The sequence below is a fragment of the Salvelinus alpinus genome, chromosome 11 (genome assembly GCF_045679555.1).
Source record: "Salvelinus alpinus chromosome 11, SLU_Salpinus.1, whole genome shotgun sequence".
Lineage (NCBI taxonomy): Eukaryota > Metazoa > Chordata > Actinopteri > Salmoniformes > Salmonidae > Salvelinus > Salvelinus alpinus.
The window spans coordinates 42,720,142-42,744,593 of record NC_092096.1 but is presented as its reverse complement, the minus strand read 5'-3'; the positions used below and the strand labels follow the sequence as shown (position 1 = coordinate 42,744,593).

The 24,452-nt window shown below is 44.1% G+C and overlaps 1 protein-coding gene across 1 annotated transcript in view; it reads right to left on the bottom strand.

Annotated features, from left to right (window-relative positions):
- Window positions 1-2,860: 2,860 nt before the first annotated feature.
- Window positions 2,861-24,452, bottom strand: part of LOC139534208 (cGMP-inhibited 3',5'-cyclic phosphodiesterase 3A-like) — an 82,810-nt gene continuing 61,218 nt past the window's right edge. Inside the window, exons 6-15 of the mRNA XM_071333121.1 lie at window positions 20,460-20,533; window positions 20,140-20,324; window positions 19,766-19,906; window positions 17,312-17,423; window positions 16,899-17,006; window positions 15,925-16,136; window positions 15,482-15,685; window positions 15,034-15,195; window positions 10,052-10,319; window positions 2,861-9,543 (exon numbers count right to left, since the gene is read on the bottom strand). Coding sequence (XP_071189222.1) covers window positions 9,218-9,543; window positions 10,052-10,319; window positions 15,034-15,195; window positions 15,482-15,685; window positions 15,925-16,136; window positions 16,899-17,006; window positions 17,312-17,423; window positions 19,766-19,906; window positions 20,140-20,324; window positions 20,460-20,533 — 1,792 coding nt within the window. The 3' untranslated portion in view covers window positions 2,861-9,217. The remainder of the gene's footprint in view (window positions 9,544-10,051; window positions 10,320-15,033; window positions 15,196-15,481; window positions 15,686-15,924; window positions 16,137-16,898; window positions 17,007-17,311; window positions 17,424-19,765; window positions 19,907-20,139; window positions 20,325-20,459; window positions 20,534-24,452) is intronic.

The window sequence follows — 24,452 nt, the reverse complement described above, 5'->3', positions numbered from 1 at the left end:
TGGTTGTTTGACTGCGGGCCCATTACGGACGCAGGCAATGAGGCAGTGATCGCTGAGATCCTGGTTGAAGACAGCAGAGGTGTATTTAGAGGGCAAGTTGGTCAGGATGATACCTATGAGGGTGCCCATGTTAAGGGATTTAGGGTTGTACCTGGTAGGTTCCTTGATCATTTGTGTGAGATTGGGGCATCTAGCTTAGATTGTAGGACGGCTGGGGTGCTAAACATATCCCAGTTTAGGTCACCTAACAGTATGAACTCTGAAGATAGATGGGGGGCAATCAATTCACATATGCTGTCCAGGGCACAGCTGGGGGCTGAGGGGGGTCTATAACAAGTGGCAACAGTGAGAGACTTATGTCTGGAAAGGTGTATTTTTAAAAGTAGAAGCTTGAACTGTTTGGGCACAAACCTGGATAGTTTGACAGAACTCTGCAGGCTATCTCTGCAGTAGATTGCAACTCCGCCCCCTTTGGCAGTTCTATCTTGACGGAACATGTTGTAGTTGGAGATAGAAACTTCAGAATTTTTGGTGGCCTTCCTAAGCCAGGATTCAGACACGGCTAGGACATCAGGGTTGGCGTAGTGTGCTAAAGCAGTGAATATAACACATTTAGGGAGGAGGCTTCTGATGTTAACATACATGAAACCAAGGCTTTTACAGTTACAGAAGTCAACAAATGAGAGCGCCTGGCGAATAGGTGTGATGCTGGGGGCTACATGCTGGGATAACCTGTACATCACCAGAGGAACAGAGGAGGAGTAGGATAAGGGTACGGCTAAAGGCTATAAGAACTAGTGCTTTGGGAACAGAGAATAAAAGGGGCAGAGTTCTGGGCGTGGTAGAATAGATAGAGTTACCAGAACAGAGTTCAAGTAACAGACACATCTCAACATCAACTGTTCAGAGGAGACTGCGTGGATCAGGCCTTCATGGTCGAATTGCTGTAAAGAAAACACTACTAAAGGACACCAATAAGAAGAAGAGACTTGCTTTGGCCAAGAAACACGAGCAATGGACATTAGACTGATGGAAATCTGTCCTTTGGTCTGATGAGTCCAAAGTTGAGATTTTTGGTTCCAACCGCCGTGTCTTTCTGAGATGCAGAGTAGGTGAACGGATGATCTTCGCATGTGTGGTTCCCACTGTAAAGCATGGAGCAGGAGGAGGTGTGATGTTGTGACAGTGCTTTGCTGGTGACACTGTAATTTAGTAATTTATTTAGAATTCAAGGCACACTTAACCAGCATGGCTACCACAGCATTCTGCAGCAATACACCATTCCACTTGGTTTGCGCTTAGTGGGGCGATCATTTGTTTTTCAACAGGACAATGACCCAGCAGACCTCCAAGCTGTGTAAGGGCTATTTTACCAATAAGGAGAGTGATGGAGTGCTGCATCAGATGACCTGGCCTCCACAATCACCCGACTTCAACCCAATTGAGATGGATTGGGATAAGTTGGACCGCAGAGTGAAGGAAAAGCAGCCAACAAGTGCTCAGCATATGTGGGAACTCCTTCAAGACTGTTGGAAAAGCATTCCAGGTGAAGGTGGTTGAGAGAATGCCAAATGTGCAAAGTTTTCCTCAAGGCAAAGGGTGGTTACTTTGAAGAATCTCAAATATAAAATATATTTTGATTTGTTTAACACTTTTTTGGTTACTACATGATTCCATATGTGTTATTTCATAGTTTGGATGTCTTCACTATTACTACAATTTAGAAAATAGTAAAACAAAGAAAAACCCTTGAATGAGTAGGTGTGTCCAAACTTTTGGCTGGAATTGAACATGTGAGGGTAACTTGGTGTTAAGTGCTGCCTCAATCCCTTTGTCTTTGAGTCGAGACAACACAACCGCATTAAAAACTGCCAGATCACCATTATTTTAGATTAGTGAATGAGGAAATGAAGGGGTTACAGGTCAGGGTTCAACCCATGGCTGGCTGATCTGGCTGATCCCTATGGTGGAAGTGAGACCTGTTGATGTTAATTACCTTCAGCTCCACATAGCTCAGGTCTCAGGATCAAAAGACAGAGACCAGTGTGTTCGGCAGACCTGGGTTCAAATTATGTCTGTTCTTTTTCAAATACATTAGCTGAGTTTGATTGAGCTTGCGTGATGCAATGGAGCCAATGAAATAGTCTCAAAAGTGCAAACCCACCCATATGGCATCTCGCACTCCAGGCATACTCAATCTAACGATCAAAAAAGTACTTGACAGAAAACCAATACTGTTGGAACCCAGGTTGGTCTGGTGGATGGTGGCTAATCTGGTATAGAACGTGTTAAACCCCGGGCGTCAGAGTATAAAGCTACGCTTTAAGACAAATCCTCAACTAATGAGTCAGGCATAAGCTCGTAACATAGCCATCTTTTTTCTCTCTTTTAATCCCTCCATACTGACACGTCACTACTGTTTATATCTCAATAACATCTTATAACAGGGTGGGAAAAGAATGGGATCTTTCTAGTGTTAGTGTTACGTTCGTTGTCAATTGAATGAGACCAAAGCGCAGCGTGGAAAGTGTTCATCGTACTTTATAGATGAACACCAAAAAAACACCAAAATATAAACAAACGTAAAGATCTGTAGCACTAAACAGCAACTATACAAAGACAAGATCACACAAACTCAGGTGGAAAACAGGCTGCCTAAGTATGATCCCCAATCAGAGACAACGATAGACAGCTGCCTCTGATTGGGAACCATACCCAGCCAACAAAGAAATAGAACACCTAGATTGCTCACCCAAATCACACCCCGACCTACCCAAAAAGAGAAATAAAGAGACTCTCTAAGGTCAGGGCATAACAGTTAGGTTCTAGTTTTCAGAGTACAAACTCAACAGACACTATGAAAGCTTTAAACCAAGTTTATTCTGCCCAGAGGGTCAATACAGCTGCATTAGACAAAGCCATGGTGTCACCCGTGGTAGTGTATACATACCCCACCTTGGGTGGAGTCTCCTCCTCATCGCTACACATTGGATCCTTATTGCTAAGCAGGGAGCTAAGAGATCTGGGCCTTAAACGGTTCCTCCCCTTATCAGTACTGCCACATGTGACCGTTTTCCCTGCACTCAGCCCCTCCCAAACTTCATTTATGGCACCCCTCATGTCTCCTTTTATAACTAATGGTTAATAATAGTTAAAGCTCAAAAACCAAACCTATCACTAGTATGCTATGATGTTGCCAAAATTCATTTATTTAACTAGGCAAGTCAGTTAAGAACAAATTCTTATTTACAATGATGGCCTACCGAGGAACAGTGGGTTAACTGCCTTGTTCAGGGGCGGAACGATTCTTTTTACCTTGTCAGCCCGGGAATTCGATCCAGCAATCTTTCCGTTACTGGCCCAACACTCTAACGACTAGGCCACCTGCCACCCCTAATCAACTATGACTGTTGGCTTATCGGGTAGGCATAAATCAAACAAAATATTGAATGTATCAGTAACCTTGAGGACGTACCTGAGAAGTTGAAAGGCATTTACATACTTCATGTTGACATAGTTATATGAAATAGATAATGATGAAAAGATAAATGGAAGTCGAGGCAAAGAGACCACACATACGATTACCACAGCATTTAACTCATGTTATTCAGTATTCACATTACAACATCCACATTGTTCAGCTAGTGACAATTTCTAATTATCTCAATATACTGTATATTTACTTTGTAATACATTATACCAAGAGGCACTTTCAGTAATTCTGGCCAAAAAGAAGCTACAGTATAGTGTCTAAATTACAAAAACAGTAAAAATAAATTAAGTTTATCTAAAAGACTTTTGTTGTCGTTTTAATTTGTTATATCTGTACAGCATGTATTTTGTACAAAATGGAACAATAAACCAGTAATAAAATGAAATACTTCACAAATACTGGTGAATCACACGTCTGTTTTCCCCATCCTATAGGTATTGCTACATGTGTTAAGTGCAAGATACAAGAGAGAAGAAACAGTAATAATTATTCAGTTTGTGAAGTGTCGCTAAAGATAAATATATAAAACAAATCTCGTATGTCTCATTTAAGAAGGTGTAAAGCTCGTTTGGTTCTCGTTGTGGCTAATATGTGAGCCGATGAAGATTATGGTAATCAGACATATGCCCACAAAGAGAGAGACATTTTGTTCATTCCCAATGGCACCCTATTCACTATACTGTATAGTGCACTACTTTTGACCAAAGCCATATGGGCCCTGGTCAATAGGGAGCCATTTAGGACACACACAGAATCTGGCAATAGCCTGAAAAAACATCACACAGGACAGAGTTAAAACATGAAGCAAAGGCAAAGTCTGCGGAAGGATGTTGGGCTTCAAACCGTGCCTGTTGTTGTTTAAACCACGGGAGGCTCAATGCTTTCAATGCCCAATTGCCCATGTTTGGTTCCTATTCTAGAGTTCCTGCTGCCCACTGATAGGGTGGAATTACGGGAATAGTAGTACTCTGAAAGAAATGTCAACAAGAGCATGTGACCACTATCACGTCCTTGTCAATTACTAAATGCCAAGATGTTATTCTTAATTTAAGGTTCGGTTCTGAATAGGATGTATTATGACCCACTTTGGAATTGCGTGTGAGCTCCCCTAGACAATTGCACATGACTTTGTAATTGCACGAGGCAGTCTACAGTTGGTGTGTGTGCGCGCATGTGTGTGTATGCGCGTATGAGTGTGTGAGCCCCCCCCCCCAGCTCAGACAGATGGAATCAGAGCAAACAGAACTAACCTCTCCTCTTGATAGGTGGTTACATGAATAACCGTGTTCTCACACACATATAACCGCGACACATACTGTAGAATCTCCATCACATACCAGTTACATAGCTGACCTTTGCAAATTAGGAATAAACACAGCCCTTCGGTAATACCACAAAACAAAAATCCCTACATAACTAACCTTTACAGAAATGTGAAAATGTGATCAAAACAACTCAATGGAAACATAAGTTTAAAATATAAATCCTGGGTGTGTTTTGAACAACACGCATGTAGAAATAGAGGGATAAAAAAAAGAGAGATGAAGAAGGAAGAAATGTTCTGGAGGACAAACATTTGGAGGGTTTTTGTCTTTAGGCGCTCAGAGGACTGTCAGACCATGCTGTCAAGCTGGCAAACACACACACATAGGGTGCCATTTGAGACACAGCGAGTGTCACTTAAAGACAAACCAATTATCCGCTATGACACACAGCCCTCTCTCATCTCTCTCTCTCTTCTGCTGCTGTCCCTCCCTTCCCTCTCCCGCTGCCTCCCTGCACTGTATCCGTGTGTCAGGGACGCACAGTGCTGTTGCCAAGGGTCATATCAATCCTGTGTTTACCGATACAGAGGGAAGCTAGCATGCAACAACAGACGAGAAGGCGGGAGGTAGAGGACAAAGTGTAAAGGATGAATCATTGTTCCAAGACCCAGCATCTGAAAGGCCCTCACCATATTTCCCAACATGTGGACTCCTTTTCTCCACAGCTCAATTAAGGAACAGCGTAAAATTCCAGACTCTTGTCTCTCTCCATCTCCCATCCACCTCTAGTCTGCATGGAAACCAAGCAGTGGGGAAACGGATGTTTCTAGAAATCCATGTTGAGATATATACCACTCCAAAAGCTATCTGAAATCACAGTTGGTGACGGAACTCATTGGTTAGGTGTTGTCAGACTTGAATAGGTACAGTGGAAGTGTGGTCACATCGAGGAATTAGAGATGGACTAGTCATACATACTAGGAAGAGCAATATATTGCTGTCCTACCATAGTAGCTTATTAATGTTGGCCACCAAATCACATTCACAATACCCCTTGAACAATTGCTCCCGCAGAACAGGCACGCATCCACACATGCACGCACACAGGTCATCATAGGCTGTGAATATTGCTTTTGCATTCACTCCATTGCGTCTGTTACTGTTCAGTTCCCCCTAGGCCACGCTGAAATCGTGAAAGGCCTTATTCAGATGAGGCAGTGACTCAGCAGATGTATAGGTCAGGGGTTGACTAGCAATGTCTGATTCCTCTTCTCTGTATCGTTTAATATGGGCCAATAACTATTTTAACGATTCACGCAACCACCTGGCCCCTAGCCCATCACAAGATGTTATGTCAGCTACAACACTAAATGCTACTGTTAAATAATGACCCATAACAGATCACACAACAAAGAGGTTGGTGTTTGAGAGAGAGAGATATAGAGAGAGATCACGAAGTGCAACTCAAACGCTTCAGATACAGATTAAGTGTCAGTATTGCTTTAAACATTGTCATCCCACAAATAATTTTTCCTGATAATATTACCGGCTACAACAATCTGTTAAGGGTAGAATCTTCAAGGAGAACCAGACAGGCAGAAAGACGGAGGGACAGACATACATTTTAATTGGCTCCTCATTCAAAGTGCCGTTTTCACAGAGACCATCAGTGAACAGAAAAGAGACATCTGACCAACCTCAGAAAACCCCACAAACGCTTCTCTTCCGCCCCTCTTCATCTCTCTCTCTCTCTCATATCCTCTTCACTTCCCTCTCTCCTCTCCCGTTTCCTCTACCTTTCCCTCTCATCCTTCTGTCACCACCAATTTGTCTCTCTCTGGATATCAAACGGGGCTATGGAGCAATGGACAGCCACGGGGAGCCCAGCACTGACTGCAGCATGCTGCCTGGCTCAGGCTGGCTGGCTAGTCCACCTGGGCTGTGTCCCAAATAGCACCCTTTTCCCTATATACTGCACTACTTTGACCAGGGTCCATAGGACTATGGTGAAAAGTAGTGCACTATATAGGGAATAGGGTGCCTTTCCGGTCACACACCTGCTTAGGCCTGATCTGCCTGGTCATGTCATGGGAGCTGCCCTGGGCTAGGAGCTGGATGGATAGGGAGAGATGGGATAGCTGCAGGTAGATGTATCATCTGATAGCTACAATGGGGTAGCTACAGTTCAACCATGTTGGCCTTCTTCGACAGGTGCTTGAACCAGTTGGACCTATGGTTGAAATGTTGAAACTATCAGAAAGTTAATAAATACATCACTTATTTGTGGGAGTCAGCAAACACACACTAAGCAGACATCGGCCTTTCTTGGTATGGATATTTTTACTGCATTCTCTTTCTTCACACTTTTGTTTGCTTTGCATTCAGCCCCATGCGTGATTCACCATGTTCTATAGAGCAGCACAGTCTCTCTGTGGGTATGTGGAGTATATCTGTAACCGTGTTCTCTTGGTTGAACCTCAGGGCCCCTCCGCATCTCCTTCAAGGCTTTCCAAGGGCCACCCAGCAATTAACTTTCTTTGATCACTTGACTAGCTGAAAGCTATTCCAAGGCCTGTTATCATTTCAGCCTGATGGAGAAAAAGATGATATCCCAGAGTTCAATAGAAAATGCCGGGTTATGACTGTAACCTTGGTTCTCCGAAGGAACTGAGTGAGACAGCTCACTCGATGGGGAATTATGCTCGCTGAAGAGACTGAGAGAATCTGTGTACTTTCGACATTGCCTCTCTTGGCTGAACTGCCTGTCAAGGTATTGGGTGGTAGATCCCATTGTGAGAGAGCACAGAAACACAGGCTAGAGGTCAGTGTCCTGTCAAAAGAGTTTTACGAGAGAGTTCTACAAAATAGTTTATCAATGAAGACGGCTGTAGAGAACCTTTCAAAAAGGTGAATCTCTTTTTCAGTGTCATGGTCAGATTGACTTCCACAGATGAATCCAAATATGAATGCTTCTTCTCCAGCGAGGTGGTACACGTACTCATCTACTGGGTCAAAAGGCTATGAAGAGAGAGAAAAAATCTGCACTTATTAAACATCTTACATTGGAATACGTAACTAGGCTTCTGAATAATAGAAAGATCGAACTCTATAAGAAACCGTGTGATTCAGATTCAAAGTGATTCCCTTTGTAGTGTGCAGATAATCAAAGTACAGGGTACGTAAAATAAGAAAGGCAACACAATAAAAGTCCCGCGCCATATTTAAAAAAACACAAACGCCACCGAGAGTGAATATCTTACGGCAAATGTTAATAAAAATAAGAACGCAAAACCACAAACCAATAAAACAAATGAAAGAACAATCACTTGTGTTGGTTGAAGCAACAATGACAAAGGGTACAAGGACACTGTGATGAGGGCTCTGCGTTGGGTCCCATTGGGCAGACGTCAATTCGATGCCAATTTCACTGTGGCTCAACGTAATTTCATTGAAACGACGTGGAAACAACATTGATTCAACCAGTCTGTGCCCAGTGGGGCGTGTCAGTGTTCCTGAGTCCTGTGGAACTGCGTAGGAGTGAGAGGAAAGAAAGAGCCTGAATGACTGACACAAAAGTGAAGAGAGTGAAAGAAAGAAAGACAGAAAGAAAGAAAGAAAAAACATGGTAAAATTGGGAACGAGGAGAGAGATGAAGAATGTGATGAAACACTGTGCTGTGGATTTTTCCCATGACTGAGTATAAAGCTTTTTTCAGAGCTACAGGGTTCTATGTTAGACTTCCCATTCCCTCTTCCTGGGGTAGCTAGCAAATCTTCTGATGGGTTTGTGTGTGTGTGAGTGTGTGTTTGCCTCCATGCGTGTGTGTGAGCACACTCTGTATCAACACTGGCCCTCCTCTCCCCAGTCCTCAGTCCTCTCCTCGCTCCCTGAGAACCAACACAGAGCGGACACAGCTTTTTCCCGCACTTTCATCTCATTGTCCTCAGGAGCTAGTGTTTGTACTGTCTATTCAGTACAGTCCACTTTGTACACCTTGGTTCTGTGAGGGCGGTCAGGTGGATGCGGACCACTAGTATGGCCGGCTGTGTCTTGAGGCTGGCAGTGGGGTCAGTGTTCTGTGGGCCCGTATTGCGTTGTGGGCACCTCGTCAAGGAGAGGGATTCTGAAATGGAAACCTGATCCAATATAGTACGTATGTAAAACAATAAATCCCAACTCATCCTCAGCTTCCCCTCCCTCCACCTTCTTTTCTTTAGGCACATGTTACTCCAAACTTCTACAGTGTTGTGTCTAAGTGATTTCCTGGCAACCAAATATCAGGGGCTGCGTCTCAAACAACACCCCGATCCCTGTATAGTGGACTAGTTTTGGCCAGCTAGTGCACCACATGGGGAATAGGGTATATTTTCTGACAAGAGTCAGAAAGTCTATTTGGGAGAGGGTATGAGTTTGTATAAATGTTCCATTTCCTGATCTTCAAGGGTCAAAGATAATCCTCTCACTCCAACTCCTCCTCCCTTTTCTCTGCAGTCTCTGATTGCTCGACCACTTCCTCTTCCTCCGCAAGCCCCGTCTCTTCCCCTTCTGTCTCCTCTCCCTGGCCATCTATTGGCTCCTCCTTACTGGCTGGCTCATCCTCCTCCTCGTGGATGGCTGTGATTGGCTCGGCGGGGTTGCTGAGGCAGTTAGGCGCCTCTCTGTCCGGTGTGTCCCGGGTTTCCGAGGCGATGACTCTTGTCCACATTTCGTGGTTGTCCAGAAGGTGCTGAGTGATGGGACAGAACACTCTCCTCCTGCTCTTCTTAAGCTTCACCACGTGCTTCTCTGTAGGGGGAAAAAATCCCTCAGAACAAAACCTACTACATCTCTACCCCCTTATACTGTACATGCAAACCCTTATCAATACAACCTCTGGACAGGGGTTACAAAGCAGGGTCTGATAACCTGGGAAGACCAAATACACTTAAGGCAGACCAGGTAGCCTCGTGTATTTGAGGCTTCTGCATCTACTGCTAATTACAAACCGGGTCGTTTGGGTCTTGGATGCTTATTGGCTGACTTGGTTTACTGTTCTATTAATGTTGGTAACCAGCTTATAATAGCATTACGGCACCGCAGTGTTTGTGTTATATGGCCAATATACCACGGCTAAGGGCTGTATCCATGCCAATATACCTTATTGCTTAAATCCACTACATGCATTATTGATGGGCACTATATCAACAACTCAATACCTGGGCCATTTCAAGCTGAGCTTTGATTTCAACAGGTTTCTGTTAACGGAGTTCTTTCAACTCAAAGAAGTTCAACATGAACGTCAACATGCTCTTACGGGAACTCTCAGAGCTAGTCGACGCATCCTCCTCTGCTGTATCCTCCTCTTCCTCCTCTGTCTCTCGTTCCCCCACCTCCTCTCCCTCCGTCCTCCGTGCGTCGGCGGGGTCGACCCAGTTCCCCGGCATGAGGGCGGCGGAGTCGTAGGAGGAACAGAGCGGCCCCACGATGTGTGTGATGAAGGACTCCTGGAGCTTGGCGAGCTGTGGCGCAGAGCGGTCCATGAAGGGGCTGATGGGAAGGCCCAGACTCGACTCCTCATCGCCCTGAGGAGTGGTGCATTATGGGTAAACATGGCAGAATGTTAGATATAAGCGTCTGAAAACCCACCTCTTCACAGAGTATTTTGATTAATCCCACAGCACCCCCCTCTCAACCCCACACCCCCCAAAAAATATAATAACCTTGATTTTATTAAACACTTGTACTTGTCTTTTCATACTAGCACGGACTTTTCTGATAGCTACTTTACTGAGAAGAAATGTACTTACATTGACTGTGATATATGGTTGTTTCACCTAGCTATCTTAAGATGAATGCAGTGCACTAACTAAGTCGCTCTGGGTAAGCACTTCTGCTGAATGACTAATGTAAATATAATATGAATGACCTCTTTACGTCACCATTTGGCACTGAGGAAAGTCAATCAATCAATCAATCAATCAACCAGCCAATGACATGAGGGAAATTAGACTCAAATGCAGGGCGTCACAGCTAAGGTACTAATACACAGAGAGAGAAAATGACCTTCAGAAATGATGTAAAACTACATTCAACTGCATTCTAACTGATGGTCGAAAACATATCAACATTTGTAACTCTCTCATTTTGTTCACCAGCCCGTCTCAGTCTCTAAGCTGGTAAACCAACGGCAACCGCCAGCGCGCAGAGCCTGTGGGATTAGCTACTGAATAATCAAAGCTTCAAACTGGGTCAAGAACATAAACAGCAAAACACACACGTCTATCCAGCTAGAGGAAGCCTACAAGTTCATCTATAGGTCCAGTATTGGCTGACTGACAAGATCACGTATACACATGTATAGCAAAGTAATATATAGCCGGATACATATATATGTGTCTGTTGACGTCAGGGGCTTATACACATCAAAGTGGACCGCAGCAGGCAAGGTCTCTTGTTGCCATAGTAACCAGCGGAGCTTTCGTCAGTCAGTGCAGTGGACTGAAATGAGTGTCTGAAGTGAAGAGGGAGAGAGAGAGAGAGGGGGAAAAAGAGAGAGAGGTGCTACTCTAGAGCAGAGGGGCGTGTTGAACCATTAAAACATCTTCTAAAGACAGGTGTCAAGGAGAAGGTAAAGTTACAACTTAACCACTGATACAGGGTCAGATCTTTAAGATGTTTTCACTGTGTTAATGGTCAGCGTTAGGATTGTGGGTATTCTCCAACTGACCTTAGTGTGTGTGTGTGTGTGTGTGTGTGTGTGTGTGTGTGTGTGTGTGTGTGTGTGTGTGTGTGTTCCCCTGTGTGTTATTCGTGTGCATGTCTTGGCGTATAGTGCAGTCAGTGCAGTTGAGTGCTCTGTGATCTGATGTGTGCCTGCTGCTGCATCTCTGTCTGTGTGAATGACGACTGTCACTGATGACACAAGTAGGTCAGCTGAACTGCAGTACAACAACACTTCCTCTCTCTATCTTTTTCTCTCTCTCCTCCCCGTCTTTCCCTCTCTCCCTTTCACTTCCCTGTCTTCGTGTCTTTCCCTCCCCCTTTATCTTTCTCTCTCTTCCTCCCTCTCTCTCTCTCTCCAAGGACGCAAGCAGGTCTGACATTTGAACGAGGGTTTGGGTTTTTATCATTGAGTGAGCTCAGGCGTTTGAAGAGACAGACAGACTGCGCTGTCAATCACAGTAGCACTGATTATAACCTACACCCTTGGTGCTCCTATCACTGTAGAGTGACATATTGTGCATTTTGTTTGTCAACACATCAACAATCTAATTGTCTCTCCATCAATGCCAGGGATCCCATTTTGAATAGATGATGCATTATGCAGTACATTGCCTACATACAAGGACGGTATGTGTCACATCAACACTACTGATAAAGAAACAGAAGAACAAAAGTAATTCAACATTTCACATTATTCCTCACAGTCAATTAATAAAACCTCTCATTGAGTTCCCCCCAACCAGTCCACGTATTATATGGTCAACTAATCATCAAGCCACTCATTAGTTAAGTGTTAGTTCTGAAATACATCAAATAAGTGGACTGACTTGGGGTACCCAAGGATAGGTCTGGGAAACACTGGCATAGAATATTCCGGAACTGGTAGACCCAGTATGGCCACGATTCCACATCAGAGAACTTTGATTTGAATGGGAGTATCCATTGGTTCTATCTATTCTGATGGGAATCGTATTAACGGCCATTGTTTACGTTGCCCATGCATCGTCAATGGGCCACGTGGTGCATTCTGGGCAATTCTGGGACAAGAAGAGCACTCCTTCAATGAGTGAATGGGAGACAATTGGGCGCTAGTTCAAAACCCCAACGTAAGCATTAATTACGTAAACAATAAGTACAACATTACAAATCTTTCCGAGATGTGAGATAATTTACTTTGTCTCTGCAATATCGTATAGCTTTGGAATCGTGACATTAGGTACTTTTGAGGAAAATAGGCAGGTTTCTCGACTCATACCCGGACTTTTAGAAGGGATTGCATGACGATTAGCTTAGCAACCACGTGACACAGCATGACAATGTGAACGCGATTGGTCGACAGTCTGCCGGGTGGGGCGTTATACGCTCCTCCATTCATTGCCCAATGGGATTCCTATCTCCTCCTTTCTCTAATACAGTGGGGCAAAAAAACGTATTTAGTCAGCCACCAATTGTGCAAGTTCTCCCACTTAAAAAGATGAGAGAGGCCTGTAATTTTCATCATAGGTACAAATCAACTATGACAGACAAAATGAGGAAAAAAAATCCAGAAAATCACATTGTAGGATTTTTTATGAATTTATTTCCATATTATTATGGTGGAAAATAAGTATTTGGTCACCTACAAACAAGCAAGATTTCTGGCTCTCACAGACCTGTAACTTCTTCTTTAAGAGGCTCCTCTGTCCACTCGTTACCTGTATTAATGGCACCTGTTTGAACTTGTTATCAGTATAAAAGACACCTGTCCACAACCTCAAACAGTCACACTCCAAACTCCACTATGGCCAAGACCAAAGAGCTGTCAAAGGACACCAGAAACAAAATTGTAGACCTGCACCAGGCTGGGAAGACTGAATCTGCAATAGGTAAGCAGCTTGGTTTGAAGAAATCAACTGTGGGAGCAATTATTAGGAAATGGAAGACATACAAGACCACTGATAATCTCCCTCGATCTGGGGCTCCACGCAAGATCTCACCCCGTGGGGTCAAAATGATCACAAGAACGGTGAGCAAAAATCCCAGAACCACACGGGGGGACCTAGTGAATGACCTGCAGAGAGCTGGGACCAAAGTAACAAAGTCTACCATCAGTAACACACTACGCCGCCAGGGACTCAAATCCTGCAGTGCCAGACGTGTCCCCCTGCTTAAGCCAGTACATGTCCAGGCCCGTCTGAAGTTTGCTAGAGAGCATTTGGATGATCCAGAAGAAGATTGGGAGAATGTCATATGGTCAGATGAAACCAAAATATAACTTTTTGGTAAAAACTCAACTCGTCGTGTTTGGAGGACAAAGAATGCTGAGTTGCATCCAAAGAACACCATACCTACTGTGAAGCATGGGGGTGGAAACATCATGCTTTGGGGCTGTTTTTCTGCAAAGGGACCAGGACGACTGATCCGTGTAAAGGAAAGAATGAATGGGGCCATGTATCGTGAGATTTTGAGTGAAAACCTCCTTCCATCAGCAAGGGCATTGAAGATGAAACGTGGCTGGGTCTTTCAGCATGACAATGATCCCAAACACACCGCCCGGGCAACGAAGGAGTGGCTTCGTAAGAAGCATTTCAAGGTCCTGGAGTGGCCTAGCCAGTCTCCAGATCTCAACCCCATAGAAAATCTTTGGAGGGAGTTGAAAGTCCGTGTTGCCCAGCAACAGCCCCAAAACATCACTGCTCTAGAGGAGATCTGCATGGAGGAATGGGCCAAAATACCAGCAACAGTGTGTGAAAACCTTGTGAAGACTTACAGAAAACGTTTGACCTCTGTCATTGCCAACAAAGGGTATATAACAAAGTATTGAGATAAACTTTTGTTATTGACCAAATACTTATTTTCCACCATAATTTGCTAATAAATTCATAAAAAATCCTACAATGTGATTTTCTGGAATTGTTTTTCTCATTTTGTCTGTCATAGTTGAAGTGTACCTATGATGAAAATTACAGGCCTCTCTCATCTTTTTAAGTGGGAGAATTTGCACAATTGGTGGCTGACTAAATACTTTTTTGCCCCACTGTATATCTGCCTACACGCTGATCGCTTTCTGACCTCTTAGAGTCGCTCTTCCTGATCAGCGGTGTGGTTGCTAGGCACTCGTCCATCTCTGACCAATGAGCAGCATTGCTACTGGAGAGTGGGCTGTTTCCAGGCACCTGTACCTCTTCACACTGGGCAGAACTGTGATGGACTCATGAAGTGGCCCGCCTTCTATTTTAGTCCCAAGTGGAACACATTTCAATGTAATTTGATGGAGAAATATAATGGCCCCTCTACACCCTCTCAAGTCTGTCATAGCTATTTATGCAGAAGGTAGTGTAATGACCATTTCATGATCAGGCAGAAAACTATCTGTATTTCAGTCTTCTCGATGAAGCATTGTGGACAAAGGTCAAATTTGGAGTACAGTATCCCTTTCCTGCATTGAGGTATGTTTTCTGATGCACATCTCACGCCGGCTCCACGGTGTCTTACTGTAACCATGATTGCATTCTGACCCCAGTGCAGCTCAGTGTAAACAAGCGTAACGGTAGGGTCGGTATCTTCTGGCAAACCTAGACCTAATAGATGTACCTGTTCATAGAACTCATTGACGATGCCCTCGGTCCACTGTAGATGCAAGTCCTTGTGTTTCAGTGGGCCGTTGATGTCCGCCAGTTTGATGCACATCTGACACACCAGCAACCGGTCGTTCTCATTGGACCAGTCAATTCCCGAACAGCCATCATCACCCACCTGGAGAGAAGCAAGGGTTAAATGACTCAAATGTCTTTCCTTGTGTTCTCACATCCTCTATGCCTACTTCCTTTCAACCTATCAGAGAGAAGCAAGGAGAGCATAAGAGGAAAAGTTCTGAGTAAACAAACCTCAGATCTTCTCCTACAGGCTTGTTACTGACATACTGTAAGTTGTCAGTCACCAGAGAAAATGACACAGTGCTTCAGTCCATTCAGCTGTAGATACGTTGTACATCAAAGAGAAATGTAGAGATTAGAAGCTCATGACCATTTGTTGTGTTTACCTTGGCGTTGAACTCCGCCAGGAAGTCAAAGTGTTTCTTGAGGTCGGTGGCGAGGATGGCCTCGATGACCAGGAAGCGGAAGCGTTTGAACTCCACATGCTCCAGGTTGCCCAGGAAGTTGTACTCTGGCCGGGACATGAACAGGTTCCAGGCCGACGCAGCGTGGTGGTTCTCTAACACCGAGCGGTCGTTATATAGCACGGCCTACAGGGGGAGACAGAGAGCAACATGTCACTCATTAGTTATCATTGGTGCATCTCAGTGGTCCCTTTGTCTTCCTACATTTATCTCTTCAGTGATCTGAGAAGAACACAAGATATGAAAGTATTATTGGTGGACATCTACCGGGACTTTGCTTTCACCTTTCCAGTTCCTTTAGTTAGATCCATCCATCCATCCTCTCCCTCTCTTCTTCCTCCCTCCTTCCCTCTCTCCCTTCCTACCTGAGGAGCGCTAGTCGCCACGAGGAAGGCGTTGGTCCGTCCAGGGTGGTCGTAGTCGTGCATGGCTGCAGCCACATACAGAGCCATGAGCTCCAGTGACGGGATGAGGCCAGACAGACATCCATAACCCTCCTCCATCACCGCAGACATCTTAGAAACCAGGAACCCTGTATGGCCTATATGGCTGGGGGTGAGGAGCCCACTGTCAGAGTCTGGGGACACACACACACACAGGGATAGAAGGGTCAGAGAGATAAATGAGGTGAGGGGTGATGGACATTGTCATAACAAATCAGAAACTTTAGCACAAAACACTTGGGTCAATGGGTGTTGTGTGTGCGTGTAAGTGTGTGCGCACGTTAGCGTGCTAATGTGTGGGCAAATGTGTGTATGGGATGACATGAGCATCAGAAAACAACATGAATGACAGACAGCCAGCCACCCTGCCCCTCAGCCATCAGAGTAGGCCGTCTGCCAGCCCAGTCAGACAGGTTGTGTAAAGAACAAACAGGTCAAGACCAGCGTGTTGACATTGGTGTCTGTTGTATTCCTCTGGAAGAGATAGGCTTCTATGGAACAGCTCTACATAGAGAACGAGAGGTAAAAGAACTGTCGATGACCATGAACTAACGGTCATCTGATCTCACTGGAAACATTGTTCTGGGAACTTCCACAGCCTCCGGTCTGCAAACTGTACGGCTGATGTAAGACAATATTATGCCATTTCACATAAGCTACTGATGTGGTTGGTGTGTATGAATTAATACACAGCAGCTAATTGAGCCCCAGAAGGATGCCATCAGCAACAAGCATACAACAGTAGGCTTATAGACATAGGATATTAGCCTCCGTTGGAACACAAAGGAATGGAGAGTGGAGGAAAGGAGTGTGCACACACGCGTGTGTGTGTGTGGTTGTGTGTGTCCGTGCATGTGTGTACGCTTGTATTTGCATATGCGTGTGTGTGTCCTCACCAGAATCTGAGCTGTGGTCTGTGAGGTGGTTGGGCAGGCCTGGCACGGCCTGGGTGGTGAGGTACCACACGGCATGGAGCACGTCAGTGGCATGGATCCTGTTGTGGTCTGCATGGAGAGGGAGAGGAGATGCCAACTGTAATACTAACTTAGTCCACTGGATGATAATGAGACCTCACAAACCATACAGAAACAGGTGGCGGTAGAGGGAACAGAACGTGCTGTGATTGCATTGAGAAAGCCAACACCTCCCTCTTGTGGATAGAATAGGCAGTGCTACCGCCACAGCTGCACAGAGTTTGGATTACGGTAGTTTCAATTAAATGTTTTTGATATTCTTGAGTACTTGATGTAACTGTGTGTGCATTTTCAAAGCATATTCTCATAGATGATTGATGGTAACGTTTGCTCACATGGGATGTCCCTGTATCCGTTCTCCAGAGCATGGAAATAGTTCATGAACTCCTTGACAGGAATCTTGAACGTCTCAAACAGTTCCGTGTCCTCAAACAGGCGGTAGGAAACCTGGAACACACATAGATCAGCCTTATCCCATCCACCTAGTTAGTCTCTTCACACCTGAAGCTGTGATCTGCTCATGGGTCTTTCCCCGAAATGAGTCCCCTTTGTGTCACTTTGATATATTAAGTAGAAATTGTGCACCAATATTGAATTAAAAGCCTGTTATATTAAATCAAGTGCACTTTAATATAGACCAAATGGAAAATTCAATACATCTGATTGTTTTATACGATTAAAGACTTTCTGCAAAATTCTGCATTTTGACATGTCCCTCTGTGTATAACCGTGTGAGAACTTTGGGTCGACAAGGGAGGGGTGGGTGGAGAAAGTGATTTTTTCCCACGCTACAGAAGGCTATATAGGTCCACTAATACAGGACTAGTAAAGGCCCAGTGCACAACTCCAGCACCCCTACTTCCTGCGGCTATGCCTCTGTGCACCGTCTGTGACTTCTAGCAAGATTTTAACTCACTTAATCCCAAAATGTTCACCATCATTGTAAAACCGTAGTTACTTTGTCGCTTCGATAAAGTCATTTCTAAAGCTTATTTTTTATTTCATGTGATTAAGGTCAGCCCTGTTAAGTGAACTGAATTCTCGTTTTAATATGGTAAAAATATTCCTTTTAAATATTTGTTTCAAAAGAAAAATTTAATAATCAAATCATAGTGTAAAAGTAACTTTCCAGTGAAAAACTCATTTTTAAATGTATAATCTGTTTCCTCATAACCGATCAATGTTGTTGACTCATCCTATACTCGTATTTGTGGCCAAAGCATAAATTGGAGAAGAAAAACACATCGTCAACCCTGTTACGGTCAACCGTGTTACGGTCAACCCTGAAACAGTCAACCATGTTACGGTCAACCCTGTTACTTTATTTGGCACTTAATAAAGTTATTATCTATGCATAGTCACTTTAATAACTCTACCTACATGTACATATTACCTCAACTACCTTGACACCGGTGCCCCCGCACATTGACTCTGTCCGGCACCCCCTGTATATAGCCACATTATTGTTATTTACTGCTGCTCTTTAATTATTTAATTCTTATCTCTTACTTTTCTTTTAGGTATGTTCTTAAAACTGCATTGTTGGTTAAGGGCTTGTAAGTAAGCATTTCACTGTAAGGTCTACACCTGCTGTATTCGGCGCATGTGACAAATACAATTTGATTTGATATTATAGTAATTTTTTTATGAACCTCTTGAGATGAGAACATGTTTTTTATTAAGTTGAACATGTGCTATTCATGACAGAATGTTAAAATTAGGTGAAATAGAAAGTTGTTTGAACTCATTTCGTGGAACGACCCTAATGCCGTCTTGGTTTACAGTACACTGCAATTCCAATTACTTGTAACTACTGTTTCAACCAGTAGATGGGAGTGTAATCCCACCCATATCTCACAGTGCTTTATTCACAGGCATCCCTCCATGGACAAATCGGTGAGCGGATTCCTCTGTCTATCAAAGCCCCTAAGTTATGGAATAGCTGTTCCTGTCATGTAAGAGGGGCAGACACCATTGAGGCTTTTACATCACGTTTAAAACCCCACCTTTCTAGCTTGGCCTTTAATCAGTGACTGTTTTAACATCATATGTGTTTTATGTTCTTTTTATTCATACTTTTTACTGCTTCCTGTTTGCTTTAACTATTTTTCATTGCATTGTCATAATGTATTTTCTTAATTGTGTTGTGATTTTAAATGCATTTTAAATCAAGTTTGATTTCAAGTCTGAGCCATTCTCTCTTGGTTCACGATGGACTGTTTTCACCACAGTATTCTTACCTGTTCACCTATCCATACCTGGATGGGTCTGGGTTTTTCTCACTTGGCTCTACAGTAGCTAACCTTACCTGGCTGAGGATGCAGCCTAATCTCCACCCGGTTGAAAACCGAACAGATGTGCTGTTCTCACCTGTACTCACTGGTTGTCACCTGGCTGTAGCCTGTTCTCACCTGGCTGAGGCCTGTTCTCATCTGGCTGAGGCCTGTTCTCACCTGGCTGAGGCCTGTTCTCACCTGGCTGAGGCCTGTTCTCACCTGGCTGAGGCCTGTTCTCACCTGGCTGAGGCCTGTTCTCACCTGGCTGAGGCCTGTTCTCACCTGGCTGTGGCCTGTTCTCACCTGGCTGAGGCCTGTTCTCACCTGGCTGTGGCCTGTTCTCACCTGGCTGTGGCCTGTTCTCACCTGGCTGTGGCCTGTTCTCACCTGGCTGTGGCCTGTTCTCACCTGGCTGTGGCCTGTTCTCACCTGGCTGAGGCCTGTTCTCACCTGGCTGAGGCCTGTTCTCACCTGGCTGAGGCCTGTTCTCACCTGGCTGAGGCCTGTTCTCACCTGGCTGAGGATGCATCCTGAGCGGCCGTGTGTTTTCTCCACCAGGTTGAAGATGGGGAAATTCCAGCTGTTGAGTTGAGTCATCAGAGGATCCAGCTCTGACATCACCAGAGGCTCTGGGGCCAGGATAGACTGTGTGTCCTAGAGGTCAGTGGTCAGGATCAAGGGTCATTTCAAGTGGCTATGGCTAATAGTATGTTACAAGTAGGGTAGTGCACTATATAGGGAAATAGCGTGTTATTTGGCATTTGCTCTTCGAATCAAATGCATCATTTCATAATGTGTTGATTGATTGATATTGCAGCCATGAAATGTTTAGCATATTTGTAGACCCATTTTCATTCCACTCAATGCATTTCTATAGAGGAACCTACTTCTGGAGGTGGCATTAGGGGTTGCAGGACGATGCCCTCAGGCTGGTACGACCTGCACCCGTCCTGGGTGTCCGAGGGCTTCTTGGCCCCCTCCCCGTCCTCCTCGTTCTGTGCAAAGTCACTGCTGTCACTGTGGTTGGTCTCGTAGGTGCTCTCACAGTCTGACGACGCCACTGCCGGGTCATCTTATAGGACAGGACAGATCAGGGGTCAGGGGTTAAGTCAGGTGGCTGGCACGCTCACGACGTGGCAAATAGAAATGTAACACTAAGAGAGAAGACAGATATGGAGACGTAGAGACGTGTCCTTTTACTACTTACCAGGGTGGGGTATTCTGTCCCCTTTGTCCATAGATCCCTCCCCATGGCTCAGCCTGCTGTACGGTCTACCACAGCTGAGAGAGGGACAAAGGACAGATACATGAAGGATATTCAAAACATGTAAACAACTACAATGTGAAAAAAGGCTCGACATTTATATCTACTGGGAGAGGAGAAAAGAGAACAAGATCCGTAGCGTTAGAGCAGGGGTGTCAAACATACGGCCCGCGGGCCGGAACCGGCCCCCAAGGAGGTTCGATCAGGCCCGCAGGATAATTTGAAAGTGGAAAAAATGCATAAAAGACATGGAATTAATATTTTTAATTCGCTGCAATTCATGGATTATCCGCTAAGGGGCGCACTCTTTCCATCAGAGTAGAAGACAAGCCGCATCACTGAGACAGACTGAAAACAGCAGACGGTATCAATGCGCCATCTGCTGCTTGTTACGACGTTGTTAATACCTTGGTCTCTACCTCTCCGCTACACCCTCATTAGCCAAAATGTCGTTATCCAAACGGAGAAAAGTAGATAAGGAGTGTAGAATTTTCAAAGAAAAATACAAGTCCAGACTAGACTAACACCTTTAAAATGCTGCCTTAGATACTGTTTGCATTGAAAGAATACAGCTCTGTGAAGATGAATCCTTACTGTGGTGATTTAAAAAATGTGCACTTTAATGTTAGTCAGCAGCTTCAAAACAAAAGTTGTGTGATGGAATTCTACTGTTCATACAACTCCATAAATTTTCAGTATGTATTGTATGTGTATGTATGTTTCATGTATGAAGTTTACAGATTTACAGGACAGGCGAACACTTTCTTCATTACACATTTAAAATCACTCTCCTTAGTTTGTAAGGTGTACGCAGGGATTACATTTAGATTTTATATGCGTATGTGTAAGTGGTTTAAAAATTCCTTTCTTTAAAAGTCTCATTTAATCTTAAAGTGCATTACTATATTTTTCAGTACCAATTAAAGTTTTGTGCCTTTGTACAATCAGTGGGATCAGTTGCAATGCATATTTGTGAATGATAAAAGTAAATTGCACATTTGTCTAAGGAAATATGAGGTGTTTCATGAAATGTTTTGTAAAAGGATAGTTCATTAAATTTCAATATTTTCCTAATGTTCTTGTGCTTCTTTACACCAAAACAAAGGAAAGACATGATATTTTGGTTATTTATAGCAGAGTATGGTATAATTTTAATGGTCCGGCCCACTTGACATCTCCCTAGGCCGTATGTGGCCCACGATGCGAAATGAGTTTGACACCCCTGCGTTAGAGGAAACACGGCCAGATAAAAGGCCAAAGAGTCCAGGTCAGTGATCACTTCTCACATCATCAGACCAGCTGTTCTAGCTGAACCAGGATCAACGACATTATTCCTCTGAACACAGCCAGAGCCAGGGGTGTATAGTTGTATTTATTAAGGATCCCCATTTGCTGTACTCTTCCTGGGGTCCAGCAACATAAAGGCAGTTATATACAAAAAATATATATTACATGACATTACATTTCATAAAAACTTTTCACAACACATTAAGTTTGTGCCCTCAGGCCACTACTCCACTATCACATATCTACAATACAAAATCCATGTGTACATGTGTGTTTGTTATAATGTTTATCTGTTTGCGTGTGTCTCTGCCTGTATTTGTGTCTCTTCACAGTCCCCACTGTTCCATAAGGTGTATTTTTATATTTAAAAAAAATCTGATTCTACTGCTTGCATCAGTTACCTGATGTGGAATAGAGTTGCATGTAGTCATGGCTCTATGTAGTACTGTGTGCCTCCCATAGTCTGTTCTGGACTTGGGGATTGTGAAGAGACCTCTGTTGGCATGTCTTGTGGGGTATGCATGTGTGTCCGAGCTGTGTGCTAGTAGTTTAAACAGACAGCTCGGTGCATTCAGCATGTCAACACTTCTTACAAAAACAAGTAGTGATGAAGTCAATATCTCCTCTACTTTGAGCCAAGAGAGATTGACATGAATATTATTAATCTAGGCACTCCATGTACGTTTAAGGGCCAGCTGTGCTGCCCTGTTCTGAGCCAATTGTAATTTCCCTAAGTCCTTCTTTGTGGCATCTGACCACACGACTGGACAGTAGTCCAGGTGTGACAAAACTAGGGCCTTTAGGACCTGCCTTGTTGATAGTGTTGTTAAGAAGGCAGAGCAGCGCTTTATTATGGACAGACTTCTCCCCATCTTAGCTACTGTTGCATCAACATGTTTTGTTCATTACAGTTTACATTCCAGGGTTACTCCAAGCAGTTTAGTCACCTCAATTTGCTCAATTTCCACATTTTTCATTACAAGATTTACTTGAAGTTCAGGGTTTAGTGAATGATTTAACCCAAATACAATGCTTTTAATTTTTGAAATATTTTGGATTTATTTCTTGCAACCCATTCTGAAACTGACTGCAGCTCTTTGTTAAGTGCTGCAGTAATTTCACTCCCTGTAGTAGCTGATGTGTATAGTGTTAAGTCATATGCATACATAGACTTTACTCAAAGCCAGTGGCATGACATTAGTAAAGATTGAAAAAAGTAAGGGGCCTAGACAGCTGCCCTGGGGAATTCCTGATTCTACCTGGATTATGTTGGAGGGGGCTTTCATTAAAGAACACCCTCTGTCTTCTGTTAGACATCGATAACGTCAAAAGTAGCACTGAGGTCTAACAAAACTGCTCCCACAATCTTTTTATCATCAAGTTCTCTCAGCCGATCATATCCACTAGTGCAAACCGTAACAAAACGTTTCACAATGGAAACGAGAGTTTCTATCGGACAAGTTCAGGTACAGTAGGTCCCTCCCCGTTTGTTTCCGTTTGGTTCCTAGTGAATACACCCCAGTACTCCCTTACCATGTCAACAACACAGCCCTGGTCTCCATTACTTACTTTATGGTTTCCTTTATGTCCACCATCTCAACACTTATAACCCTCCCACATTCAGCCATTCATTATTGTCTTTATGTATTTCTTCTGTGGTGGACTTTTCTTCCTTAGATCACTCATCTTAATAACTGAACATCTTGTCGATGCCATAAAGACAACCTATACTCCTTATCCACGTCCTCTTGTCTTCGAATATTGCAGCGGGACCTTCTCTGTGACTCTCTGGCGTGAGTCCATATGCCTCAGAGGAAGTATTTTTCTATCTATTTCTCTCTGATCTCTCTCTCTCTCTGGTGTGAGTCCATGTGCCTCAGAGGAAGTCTCTTCATCTCTCTCTTTGACTCGCTCCCCCTCTCTCTCTCTCTCTATTTGACCCTCTCTTTCTTTGACTCTCCCTCTCTTTCTTTGACTCTCTCCCCCTCTCTTTCTTTGACTCACTCTCACTCTCTCACTCGCTCCCCTCCCTCTCTCTCTTTGACTCTCTCCCCCTCCCTCGCTCTCTCTCTGACTCTCTCTCTCTTTCTTTGACTGTCTCACTCATCTCTCTCTCTGGCGTGAGTCCATGTGCCTCAGAGGAAGTCTCTTCATCACTCTCTTTGACTCTCTCCCCTCTCTCTCTCCCCTTGACCCTCTCTTTCTTTGACACTCTCCCCTCTCTTTGACTCTCTCCCCTTCCCTCGCTCTGACTCTCTCCCCCTCCCTCGCTCTCTCTCTTTGACTGTCTCACTCATCTCTCTCTGGCGTGAGTCCATGTGCCTCAGAGGATCTCTCTCACTCGACGTGACTGGTTACTCATCTCTCGTCCTTTGTAAGACACGTGCACACAGAACAGAAACACACACAGGACAGTGAAGCCGCATGATGCCGTTAAACAACGTCTCGTCTCCGATTCAGCGAGGCTGAGCTTATAGCTACATGCACGACTTCCTCAGTCTTTGCTTCAGTGTCTTCTAGACAGCGCTGCCAATGATCAGTGAATTAACGGGCAAGAATGCGACGTTCAAGCTTTTCTCTGTGTGTATGTTCTATATATGGTACCTCTTTGTGACAGCAAAAAGAGCAGTATCTGTTTAGTGTATATCT